The sequence below is a fragment of the Scleropages formosus genome, chromosome 23 (genome assembly GCF_900964775.1).
Source record: "Scleropages formosus chromosome 23, fSclFor1.1, whole genome shotgun sequence".
Classification (NCBI taxonomy): domain Eukaryota; kingdom Metazoa; phylum Chordata; class Actinopteri; order Osteoglossiformes; family Osteoglossidae; genus Scleropages; species Scleropages formosus.
The window spans coordinates 18,535,952-18,548,706 of NC_041828.1; the positions used below are offsets into that span (position 1 = coordinate 18,535,952).

Here is a 12,755-nt window from a genome sequence, read left to right on the forward strand (position 1 = left end):
GTTAATCATTGTATGACTGTTCTCCCATTGCACTGAGTTTGAGTAGTAATAATAGTCATTTCCATCATAATTTCACTATGATGACTAGTAGCATTTTTTCATATGCTCGGATTTTCATCTCTTCCAGTGTATCTGGGCGTGTCGAACCTCGGCAGCTACCAGGTGCGCATGAAAAGCATGTGTGCTCAGTGGCAGGCCCATCGCCACGCCAACCTCTACCGGGTCGTCATCGAATCCCTGCTCAGTGAGTCGTCCTTCCCTCAGCTTTTGGGTCACCCAGGGCAAGGCTTCTTGTGGCAAAGCAGTGAAAATGTTGGCTTGCAGTGAAGGCTGCGGCTGGTCAAATGATAGGGTTGAGAGTTCACGGGTCAGATGGGTCACGCCTGCTGTTGTATAAGTTCCACTTTTTATTGTTTGCATGAAACTGTTTCCACATGTTACATTGCATGGGTGGGAGAGAATGAAAACTCCTACTTATATTTTACTGAGCAACAGATTTGCTCTGTGGTTCGTGGTACTGTGTATGTACTAGTGGTCCTCAGTTTATGACCAAGTTCTGTTCTGATGACCCCGTCATAAGTTGACTTTGCTTTTTAGCCAAAAACCCCCTTATATAAGCCATGAGGATATATCAACAATTAACATATTTGAGTGGAGTGCTGTGCAATAGGGCTTTGTCACGTTTTACACAAATTTTCACACATTACCTGTTGAAATAATTCTAATATTGATAGATTAGTATATAGGTATTTTTTATATAACATTATATATAAAATGTACACTTTTGAAATAGATTGTTATCATAGTATTATTTATATTACCTGTTATATTATTATCTGCATTATGTATATGGATATTATAGTAAAAATATAAATACAGTACAGTATTATAATTACAGTTCTGCTTGAAAGAACATTAACCCTATTGGGATGGTCTTTATTCTTGCATTAAATATTAAAATAAACCTATAAATCTAAATCTTATATCTTAAATGTATAGAATGAATAAATGATTGTGATTTACACACCTAATTCTACTTACCTACTTGGGGTTGGGGCAACTTGGGATTCATTTATTTTTGCACCTGAACTACTTCTGTTTTTCACAAACCATACAATTTCCTCTAAAGCAACATATGGAACCAGTCATTACTCACATATTCTGTCGCATGAGAAACTAATAAACAAACAAGCAAAATGAATAACAACGTGGTATTGTACGGGAGATGAAGCAACCGCCATCAGACATTACAACCAAACGTCAGTACTCAAAACTAATATAATAAGGTTAATGGGTCTACTGTGGTAAATCCAGTTCGTCATAACCAAAATGTTGTAAATTGAGGATTACCTGCATATCCAGATATTATATCCAGTATCTCCCCATTTGTCTGTCCTGTTTAGTTTAAATGAGAAATTTTAAATCTTTGAAGAACAGCTTTATTTTTATTAGAGAGCTCCTGACAGCTTATTGTTTCTGTGTCGTGTTATAATTCAGAAGGTGGTCAGAGTGACTCCTGTTTCACTGCCATTGTCATTGACCTGCAGCCTCCACTGAGCCCTTAAAGCCCATCTACTAAGGCTTGAAATCTCCAAGCCCTCAAATCCAGATCTCCCACATCCTGCCAGTGCCATGCAAGCCTTTGTGTGTGTGTGTGTGTGTGTGTGTGTGTGTGTGTGTGTGTGTGTGTGTGTGTGTAGCATGGCATTTTGTCTTTATTCCTTTTTTTCCTTTGTGGTCTTAAAACTCATTTCCGTCTCTTTGCGTGTGTGTTTATGTATTTGTGTACACAATTTCAAAGACAGGCCTGGCTGAAATGTGCAGAGTCTAACACCTACTTTGAGGGTTTGAAGTAAAGAGATGGAAAATTACAGACTTAATGACTCATTTGGGGCAGGATATATTTATAGTAAGAATGACAGTAATTATGTTTTATTATGACTGCTCAGAAATGATAAAGAAGGAAAAAAGTGACTCCGAGAAGTCTTTTATTTGAGGTTGTGGATTCGAGCCAACCTTGTCTTTGTCCTGAATGGCTAGTTATATGAAAAGTCAAACTTACACCGCAGTGCAAAATGAAATATATAGATGTAAGAGGCATATGTGTTGTGAGCAGAGGTTTTTTGAAAATATACGTAGAATTCTAACAATTATTACAGTGCAGGCCTGAAACATGCTTTCATTTTGGTCCCAAGTACCACCTCATGTTATTATCTGCTAGGATTTTGAAAATGGACCCCCAAAAAGAGTGTGAGGAATCACAGCTGCCAGTGTGATATTCAACACTAAATGTAGATCTCATTATTCAGAATAGAGTAAGTTAAACCCGAAAGTGCTCACTATTTGATAAATTTCAGATGGACACAAACAGGAAGTGACCCTTGGGGGTGGGGCTTCCCAGCACTGCTTCTACAACCTCTCCCCCAACACCCAGTACAAGATCAGCGTCTATGCCCAGCTGCAGGACCTCGAGGGCCCCGCTGTCACCGTCATAGACAAAACACGTTCGTACCCTTCCAATCTCCCCTCTTCTGCAGTCCACATGTTTACACAGGGCTCTGTCCAGTTTAAAGTATCATCTACTGAAAGCAGAAGAAAACTGTGAATAGTGGAAAAGGGTGGATTTGTCTCTCAGAAGTTCCTGATGCTTCATGGTGGTTACGGTGAAACTGTCATTTCCCATAACTGGGCATTCTGTTTGCATGAAAATTCTTATACATAAGAGTGGCATAAACCCTGATTTATTGCCTTGTTTTGACACGAATTAAATCTAAAGCCTGTCTAAATTGCTCCAAATGCCCTCTGGCAAATTGTGATGTTGAGCAAATAATTTCTACCAGTCATACATTTTAACAACTTCTGATTTACTGCTACAGTTTCAGTATTTTTTCTGCTTTCAGCAGAAAACATGCAACAGTAAAATACAGGATCAGCCCTGTCTTGCTGAATGAGTGATGTTGTGAGTTATGTCAAAAGTTTGCATACTAAATGGCTCAACAGCCACTCTCTTGCATCAAATATACTCATTTTTCATAAAGGGGATGAGTCAAGGAGTTCATCATCATCTTTGTACTAATAAAATTTTAATTTCGGAATATTCAGTCACACACTGACTAAAATCACTGGGAGTCACTTGTGAAGAACACCTTTATGAAGTGGTTAGCATATTTATCGCACATGCAGTAACTATACAGCTGTACTTCAACTTGCGCACATCTGGGAGTAGAAGTCTGAACGAAAGTTTGAAAAACCAAGTACTCGACCAATTCCTCCTCCTTTGAGTGCTTTGTACTGCCAACTAGTGGCAGATAATAGAAACGCTGGCCATTTTCACTGCAAAAATTCTACAAATAAGAACATTTAATAAAATGTGATTAAAAATAAAAGAATAGCCTCAGAAATGTATGTATCTTTGCAAATGTGTTATTTAGATGTTGATAATATGAAGTACAAGTCCTCTTAAGTAGTTTCCCACCACCACCTCCCACACATTCCCACAACCCACCACACTACCACCCCACTGTTGTGAAGTGTCCATATTGTAGTAGACATGTAGGTGAAAATATTTTGGTGAAATAATGATTTAAGGTTGTTCGCTGGCTGTGTAGTTCCTGTTCCGACAGAGCCCCCGACACTGCCACCAACAACCACAACTCAATCCACCATCCCCTCTGCGAAAGAAGGTAAAGGAACAGAACCTCACTGGGTGTCTAATGCTCCAGCTGTGCTATGCTAATATTTATAGGGAACCTTCTTCCATACTGGTAAAAATTAATGTTTTACTGTAACATTTTTTCAATTGATTTATAGTACATAAATTTGTTAACTACATAGAACAGAATCACATAAATACCATATGAATGTTAATGAATAAATATACCCAGTTACAGTTTGATAGACATTTACCAGGTATTAATGTACAGTATGTATTTATTTACTTGCTTGTATATACATTTATTTGTTTTGTCTTCGCTGTTTTAATAAAAGACAACCTGATGTTTCTTACAGTAAATGACAGATGAGAATATTTCCTCGATTGTCAGTATGGGAAATGTGATCGGTTCAATTACAGGTCCTTTGGTGAACAGTGTTGCATTGAAATAAAAATCATATACTTAAACACCCTTAATCATTACTTTGACTTTGCTGGACAACAGGCAGAGACAGCTGGTAAACTATTCATTAGCTTCTCCAGTAATGTGGCAGCTGTGATGACAGCTTTCCTCTCATCCTGAGGTTTGCTTTCCAGCAACCTTGAGTTTGCAATCTGTCCCTCTACTTGCAGTGTGCAAAGCAGCCAAGGCCGACCTGGTCTTCTTGGTGGATGGGTCCTGGAGTATCGGGGACGACAACTTCCAGAAAATCATCCGCTTCCTCCACAGCACCACCGGAGCTCTGGACCAGATTGGCCCAGACGGCACTCAGGTGAGATTTCGAAATTGATTGTGAAATGAGTCCGTTAAATGGGACGCCGGAGACAGTGTTTGCTGAAACTTTGGGAGGTGAGTAAATGCAAGAAATTATGGTTTGTACAGCGCTGCTTTTCCGGGCTGGGCCCAAAGGCAGCTAAAACAAACCCTTCAACATGATGGCCTTTCCACCTCCTGCCAGGTGGCCATCGCTCAGTTTAGTGATGATGCCCGGACAGAGTTTAAGCTCAACTCCTACAAAGAAAAGGAGACGCTGCTGGCTGCCATTCAGAGCATCTCATACAAAGGAGGAAACACCAAGACAGGCAAGAGCTGAACCCTCTCCAGACACTGTGTCTGTTTTATTGTTCCTTAATGAAGACACGTATCACATGCAGTCCTACATAGTGAGCATCCACATCTGTCAGTGTGACATTCAAAATCGAGTGTAGACTTAATTATGAAGAATAGAGTCTAAGTAAAAACCAAAATAATAAAACTTTTATTTGCTGTAATATCACATGAACATTAATTTAAATGTTGAATGATGTGTTCTGTGCTCAGCTTGTAGTTGAAGTACTAGCTAAGTGTGAGGCAAAGATGATCACTTCTGACAGAATTTCTGAAGAAACCAGGGTCACTTAATCTGAATATACAGTATCTCCATGTGCAACTGTAGAGTCCCTGAGGAATTAAAAAAGACTCAACTCTTTGTCATTCTTATTTTTTGCTTCTTCCTTTGCTCTGCTGTTCCATAGGTCGGGCTATAAAGCATGTGAAGGAGTCAATTTTCACAGTGGAAGGGGGCACGAGGAGAGGGATCCCAAAAGTTCTGGTGGTGCTCACAGACGGCCGGTCCCAGGATGACGTCAACATGATCTCCAAAGAGATGCAGATGGAGGGTATGTTATCAAGCAGTGATCACACCATATCGGCGTTGGGTTGGGTATGCGTTGGGTATCTGCTGTGGCCCTCTGCACATCTCCTTGACACATGTGCCCCACAGGCTATATCATCTTCGCCATTGGCTTTGCTGACGCGGACTATGGGGAACTGGTGAGCATCGCCAGCAAGCCCAGTGAGAGGCATGTGTTCTTTGTGGATGACCTGGATGCCTTCAAGAAGATCGAGGAGAAGCTGGTGACCTTTGTCTGCGAGGCAGCTACCGCCAGTGAGTCTTTCAGTCCAGCAATTTTTTTTCTTTTAATCCTCATCGATTAATTCTGCTGTTTATTATGAGACATTGCTTTGTAGGTTTTGAACTCTGTCTTCTTTTGTATTTTAGCTTGTCCATCAGTCCTGATGAAGGGGAGCACCTTAGCAGGTGAGAAGTTGTAAAATTTGGTCCATAGAAACCTTGCATCCAAAGTGCACAGTGACTAAGATTGTATTTGTATTTATTCATTTACAGTCTTATCCAAAATGGCTTACAACGTGGAGCTGCTTACGCTCAGATAGGTTAAAGTGCACAGTGATGATCCTTATCATTCTTAAAATTCATTGTGATTTTTTTAGTTGTATCAGTAATATTAATGGCAATAAAAATAAATTAGACCCATTTCAGAACATGCATTTTTTTAGCTTTTTTCATTGAACTTGTTATTGCAACAGCCTGAATTTTGTACCTTTTTTAAATTTTTGTTCTCAGTCTGTTCTGCACTGAATGTCCCTGTTTCCAGTACATTTACATCAGTAGTGTGCACCTTGTATAGATCGTGTGTAAACCTGTATATAGCAGTGAGAAAGAGACATCATTTTGCTTGCTTTTTCTTCTCTTTAATAATGACAATTTACATTTTACACTGATTCTTTGGGAAACATTTCACTCTTAATTAACATTTTCCACCAAAGACTACAGAAAAGGTGATAAAACAAATAGAAAGACCCATGTAACATGCACACTTCAGGTTAAACTGTCAAACAAGCTAATAACCCATCTAAGGTGATAACCCCCAACACTCTTTAAAAAGAGGAAAACATGTCCTAATAATGTAAAATAATAATCTTACAACAGGTATACAACAACCATCAGAAGTGACATTAATACAAGCCTGTGGATTACAGACGAAACGGGAATCTCACTGGTATCCATACAGCCCTAGAATTATGATTATTATTATCCTAGTTTAATATCTGCGGTGAGGACCATGTTTTACAGCGTACTAAACTTTTAACGCTGGAGAATGTGAGAACAGGACACTTTCAGGTGTTACTTTGGTTTCTCTTTAACAATGAGATAAACACAGTAGCACTGCTGTCACAGCCCCCTCTCCCTGAGTGCCTGTTAACTGGGACAACACTTCAGATTACCTCTGGGAGAATAAAAAAAGAAATGCATTACCTTGGGTTTATTATATTGTTTTGTACTGGGTATTTTTATTTATTTATTTATTTTTTGTTACTTTTTTATTGAACTCTTTGCGCACTTGCACTATCCAGGATATGTGTTGTATGAGCAGTGGTGTGAACCTTCACTTACATTTACTCAACTGCTTGTTCTGTTTTTTATTCTTTTATTGCTTTGTATTCTTCGGTACCATGAATTCTGTATTTGTATGTTGCATTACATTCTGGGAGCTGCAGAAATTGAATTTCATTATACTTGTATAATGACAATAATGAGTTGAATTGAATTGAGCTGAATTGAATTGCATTGAAATTGCAAACGATTTATTGTACCTTAAGGGAATAACAACTCGAGGAAAAAAAGAACAGAAAGACAGAAAAAAATACAATTATGGCAAATCATTTCATCAGTGACCACACTCATGAGCACATCACATCCATCACGGTGTCCTTTGCCCCCTAGGCTTCAGGATGATGGACCTGTTTGGGCTGACGGAGGAGCAGTACGGAAGCATGGATGGGGTGTCCATGGAGCCCGGGACGTTCAACAGCTTCGCCAGCTACGGCCTGCACAAGGACGCCCTCGTCTCTCAGCCCACCAAGTGTGTAGAGCGCTGCTGACCCCTGCGACCAAAAACATAACTCTTTCATTTGACAGCCAATAATGTGTTTATGGTTCCTCATAAGGTGGTCATTTATTCTTCGCCAGAAGCCAGAGCTGCAGGCGGGACACCAGACACATTTATGTTTATGTGGGAAAGGCAATAACCTGTGGGCTGATGACAGATTAATGGCTCTTCTGGAAGAGGATGGATGGAGGCTTCCTACAATGTGTCCTGCGGGGAAGGTCTTATATGGTGGTGTACTGTTTCACAACAGCCTCCTGTTCTTGCCTCTCTCACGCCCCAGGTATCTCCACCCAGAAGGCTTGCCGTCTGATTACACCATCACTGTGCTGTTCCGTCTGCTGCCAGACACACCGCAGGAGCCCTTTGCATTGTGGGAGATTCTCAACAAAGACAATGAACCTCTGGTTGGCCTCATCCTGGATAGTGAGTACTGGATCTTGTGTGTTTGTTTCGTCAGACGCTGGAAAGGCTGCTTATCGGAGGCCGGACAGATCAAAGTTTTGAACCTGTTTGTTATTGGAGAAATGAACAAGAAAAATGTAAAATGATACCATAAGGTTCAGATTCATACTATTGAAGAAGCTTTTTTATCAATTCAGAAGAACATGTACCCTATCAAGTTGCTGCGCACCATTCATATTGTGTGGTAGGTTCAGTCATGCATGCATAACAATTCATTTTCATTTCTCTCCTTATTTTTACATATAACTGATTTTTTTTTTTTTTTTTTTTTTTTTTTTTTTAATGAAATCAGTCAATATGAAAAAGCACCTGAAACTGAAATAGACATGGTATTGTTCTTTGCCAGGTTACTAACAGTGATAAGCTGCTGGGTAGCAGGTAATATACTAATACATTTATTCACATAGCTGACACTTTTCTCCAAAGCGACTTGCAGCGTTCAGGTACTTACAGTAATTTACCCCTTTATACAGCTGGGTAATTTTTACTGGAGCAATCCAAGTACCTTGTTCAGGGGATCTCTGAGGCAGTACAGAGCTGCTGCTAGTGAACTTAGAAGTGACAGGTTCAAATCCCACTTCCTGCTGCAGTACCTTTGAGCAAGATACTTCCTTCAGTTGTTTCAGTAAAAATTAACCAGCTTTATAAACAGGTAATTGTAGGTACCTGAATGTTGTAAGTCACTTTGGAGAAAAGTGTCAGCTAAATGAATAAATACACTTTGGTGAGATAAAGTGAAAAACCATGAACTGCGGTAACCGAAAAGCACCGGCCTCTGTCCATCCTCAGACGGAGGGAAAACCCTGACGTTCTTCAACTACGACTACAAAGGAGACTTTCAGACAGTAACTTTTGAGGGACCAGATATCAGGAAGATCTTTCATGGCAGCTTCCACAAGGTCAGTCTTTCTTCTGAAGAACCCAAAGCAGCATTCATGTAAACAGTGTTTTTGTCAGGTTGCACTGACACATTAATAAAGTAGTTCTACTACTGATGGTTATATTGTTGACCATAATGCAACTTGGCATTGATGGTTTGTTTCATTTGGCCCCCTGACAAGTTTCCTCTTCTCAGATTCCACTTTCTTTTCCTCACGTCATCGCACATAAACTCAACTGGTTTATTGACTACTGGAGAGAACCTGGTAGCTACCTAGCAATATAAGTGGGTGAATAATAGTAGGTAGCTTAGCATTATAAGTCACTTTGGAGAAAAGAGTGAGCTAAATGAATAAAATGTTTATTAAAACCCTGATCCACAGAAACTTTTTGCCCGCTGATGGTATCTGCTGTTTTATAGACTAAACAAGGCTTTGGACCAATGTTGGTCACTGTGACTTTAGGGTCCGTGTACGTTGCATTCATTTGTTTTTTGACTCGAAATTGAAAAACAAAATGTGAATTACGATGCCTTCATTCATTTTTTTTCATTTTTTGATTTAATATTGAAAGCAGAAAAATGAAAAAAAACGGCTTTTTTTTGTTTCTGAGCACACACGAAAAAGAAAAGGACTTGTTCATTAATTTTCTCTTTTTGTTTAATCACACAAAGTGTAGAAATCAAAATCTCACAATACCAACTTTGATGAATGCTCTAAAGTGCACAATATTTCCAGTCTAACAAGTACTCTAACCTAGAACTAGAACCTAGAACTTCACGGTACTTTTAACAACTGCACTTAATTAGTAATGAGATTCTTAAGAAATACCACCTGAAAAATAAATAAATCCTCCCTTAGTGTCAGTCTCGTGCTGCTTTTGAAAAGCACGTAGCGATCCGAATTAATTTATGAATAATTCGGAGCGAAGCCAGCATGTGTGATGAAGCCACCGATGGATTATGCGCGGTTTCAGTTAGTTTACATCCGGGTTGTTCAGGAATACCACAAAACAAAATAACTCAAAGTCCAAAAATAAAATGGCAAGAAAGTATAAATGAGGCATATTTTAAATATTTTACATTTTGAGCAAGAAATGGTTTTTAAACATAGTTAATTCATAATTTGTTTTTCAAATGAATTTGAAAAGACGAGCGCAACGTACACGGACCCTTTAGATGTACTAATTGTACTAATTCTAGACCTTTGCTAGAATCAGAACCGTACATACATTAGAACAGCAGTTTTCACCCAGGGCACCACAGCGTTGTCAGTAATTTTGCCTTGGATTGGTCATCTTAATTATGATCATCAGCAGTAGAGTTCATAATAATTTTTTTTAATTGATGCCATTCCTGTTACACTGATACACATACGTGATTAAACAAATGCAGTAGTGATCGTCTGCTTTACATCCTTTTCTTTGTTTATAGTCGTCCACATGACTGGTTGATCAGTTGATATGTTTCACTTATTCAAAGCTGCCAGAAATAAAGCAGAATAGGAGATAATGATGAAGACAACAGTATTATGGTTATAAATGACCTAGCTATGTATTAAGTACTGTATCAGGGATGTAATAATTTTCTTGGACACATGGGCTTTCTTTTACACTGATTCACATACATGATTAATGAATAAATTAAAGTAAACAAATATAATAGTCACTGTCTGCTTTACATCTGGATCTTTGTTTATAGTTGTCTGCCGTCAACAACGTGATCAGTTTTTGTCAGTTGATGTGTTTGTCTCATCTGAGACCTAACGAGTCACTTTATCACTCATTAATGCACTATTGACTAAGTGTTCTTGTGAAAATGTGATGCGGCAGCAGAGAACTGAGCAGGCTGACACAGGACAGGACGTACTCGATGGTGCCATCCGTGAAATAAGGTTGAAAATCGCCGTGTTAGAAAAGTGTGTAATTGGAGTAAAGTACACCACGTCACTTTGGATAAAGGCACTTGCTGACAGGCTGAATGACTGAATAACTGCCCCTTGAAAAGGCTCTTCAGCTCCACTCTCCAGTGAATTCACACTGAAAACCCTTCAAGTACACATTCACTTGTCAGCTCCGAGGTTCGATCGGCAGGGAGAGTTTCCAACACGCGGGGACTAATTTGAGGAAGACAGGGAGAACTTGGCTCAGCTCAACCTCACCCCTTCAGCCAACTCATTAAGCTGGATGTTCTCTCAGCAGCTTAGAGTTACCGGTGCTCTTTAAAGACTATGACGTCAAGAAATCCAGGTTGTCGTCATCTACGATGTTGCCGCCTCCAACCACGCAGGGAGCCCCCAAGACAAACTCCACTTCAGCCACACAATGAGGCTTGGCCCCGGGCGAGATAGGGGCAGCACAGGGTGCCCTTCACACTACAGTGAGCATGGTCTCAAAGAAGCATGTGGCTTTGTGCTGGGCCAGCAGAGGTATAGTGGTTTGAAGAACTTGAAGGAGGAGCTTTAAATCCCACCTCCTGCTGTTAGGTACTTACCATGTGTCACGGTGTTCCGCCGAGGCGGATGCCTCGGACCCAAGTGTGGAGCACAGGAAAATTACTCATGGGGCAATCCAAGAGACATGGTCAGGGAAACAGGGAAAACGGTCACCGAAGGGCAAACGAAATCCGAAAGTCGAATCCGAGAACCGTAATCCAGTAGACGGGCGAGAAGTTCTGGTAAACCAAGAAGTTGTTGACGAGGAGCAGGAGATCTAATACAAGAAGCGCGAGTGAATAGCGAGGCTGAACAAGGTTCCACATATGTGTGCGTTCCGCGCTTTCCTTTTATACATTCGTTCCCTGATCAGCTGCAGGTGTCCGTCATTGCGCTGAGGTGGAGGGCGTGACACCATGAATCGCTCCAATAAAAGTTACCCAGCTGTACAAATGGTAAAATCTTTAAGTAGCTTAACACTGTAAGTCATTTTGGAGAAAAGTATCAGTTACACACTGTAAATAAATATCAATAAAGAATGCTACAGAATAATAAAGATAATACTTTATTCATCTCTGCAGGGAAATTCACACACAGCGGTTTAACATGAAATGTGATATCAAAGTGCAAAGTTATACCCAGAAAATAAATAAACAGTAGCAAGTAACAGACTAAACAATAAAACTGAGCTTGTCATGCGTTCATGTTCAGTCTGTTGATGCAAAACACAGCTTGTCTTGACTCTTCAGTAATAGAGTACAGTACAGTAACTTTTACATTTTGTGCCAAGTGTCCTAGATGAGTACTACAGAAAATGGCAGAAGGCATTAATATGAGAATATGAGTATGCAGGTGAAGTATATTTTATTGTTCATTTAACTGACACTTTTCTCCGAAGTGACTTACAGTGTTAAGCGACCTGTTGTAGCCCACCTGCTCAATTCTGATTTTTTCCGGGGTTGTCTCACCGTACCTCTGAAAACCCCATCGCGTGGGAGGTGAATTGGTGGTGTCTACAACATATAAATTTGGGATGCATCTACTGTTGCTTTCCAGTTCGAGGTGTATGACTCTTGATAGGGTGAGGAGAGGCCCAGTTAGCGAAGTGTAAAGCTATACTGTTATATTGCGAGATTAGACCTCCCATGCGTCACACTTAGTAACCTCAGCCCTTTTTTCTTTCCCAGAGAACATTACAAACACACATAAAGGAATATCACAACATCCGAGTTAAATACAAAAGCAAAGAACATTTAATATAAAAACTAGTAATTCCCACCTTTAAACATTATAGTACTCTCAACTACAGAAAGTGAATATTTTAATACCCGGGGTTTTTATTACAGTCAATGGTACCATCTCGTTGGCACACTTGTTGGAGCTCATTTGTCCACCGTGAGGAAATACTGTTGTTACTCACCGTTCCGTGTGATTCGGGAAACTCTCCTTCTCTTACTCGACTCTTCTCGAACTCTCCTCGGAACTCCCTTCCCCGGAAGATCACAAGCCTTTTCCCCAATCACCACTGATTGGCTAATCTTTAAATGACACTTTCCTGTCCAATAAACACCAAAAAAAAAACAATACGAGAACAAAAA

At 39.9% G+C, this 12,755-nt stretch overlaps 1 protein-coding gene across 1 annotated transcript in view; it reads left to right on the forward strand.

Moving 5' to 3' along the window:
• LOC108919315 (collagen alpha-1(XIV) chain-like) overlaps nt 1–12,755 on the forward strand; it is a 71,218-nt gene that overhangs the window by 38,657 nt on the left and 19,806 nt on the right. Inside the window, exons 23-33 of the mRNA XM_018727229.2 lie at nt 128–244; nt 2,358–2,504; nt 3,609–3,683; nt 4,286–4,425; nt 4,612–4,735; nt 5,168–5,311; nt 5,416–5,580; nt 5,695–5,733; nt 7,219–7,357; nt 7,665–7,807; nt 8,636–8,745. Coding sequence (XP_018582745.1) covers nt 128–244; nt 2,358–2,504; nt 3,609–3,683; nt 4,286–4,425; nt 4,612–4,735; nt 5,168–5,311; nt 5,416–5,580; nt 5,695–5,733; nt 7,219–7,357; nt 7,665–7,807; nt 8,636–8,745 — 1,343 coding nt within the window. The remainder of the gene's footprint in view (nt 1–127; nt 245–2,357; nt 2,505–3,608; nt 3,684–4,285; nt 4,426–4,611; nt 4,736–5,167; nt 5,312–5,415; nt 5,581–5,694; nt 5,734–7,218; nt 7,358–7,664; nt 7,808–8,635; nt 8,746–12,755) is intronic.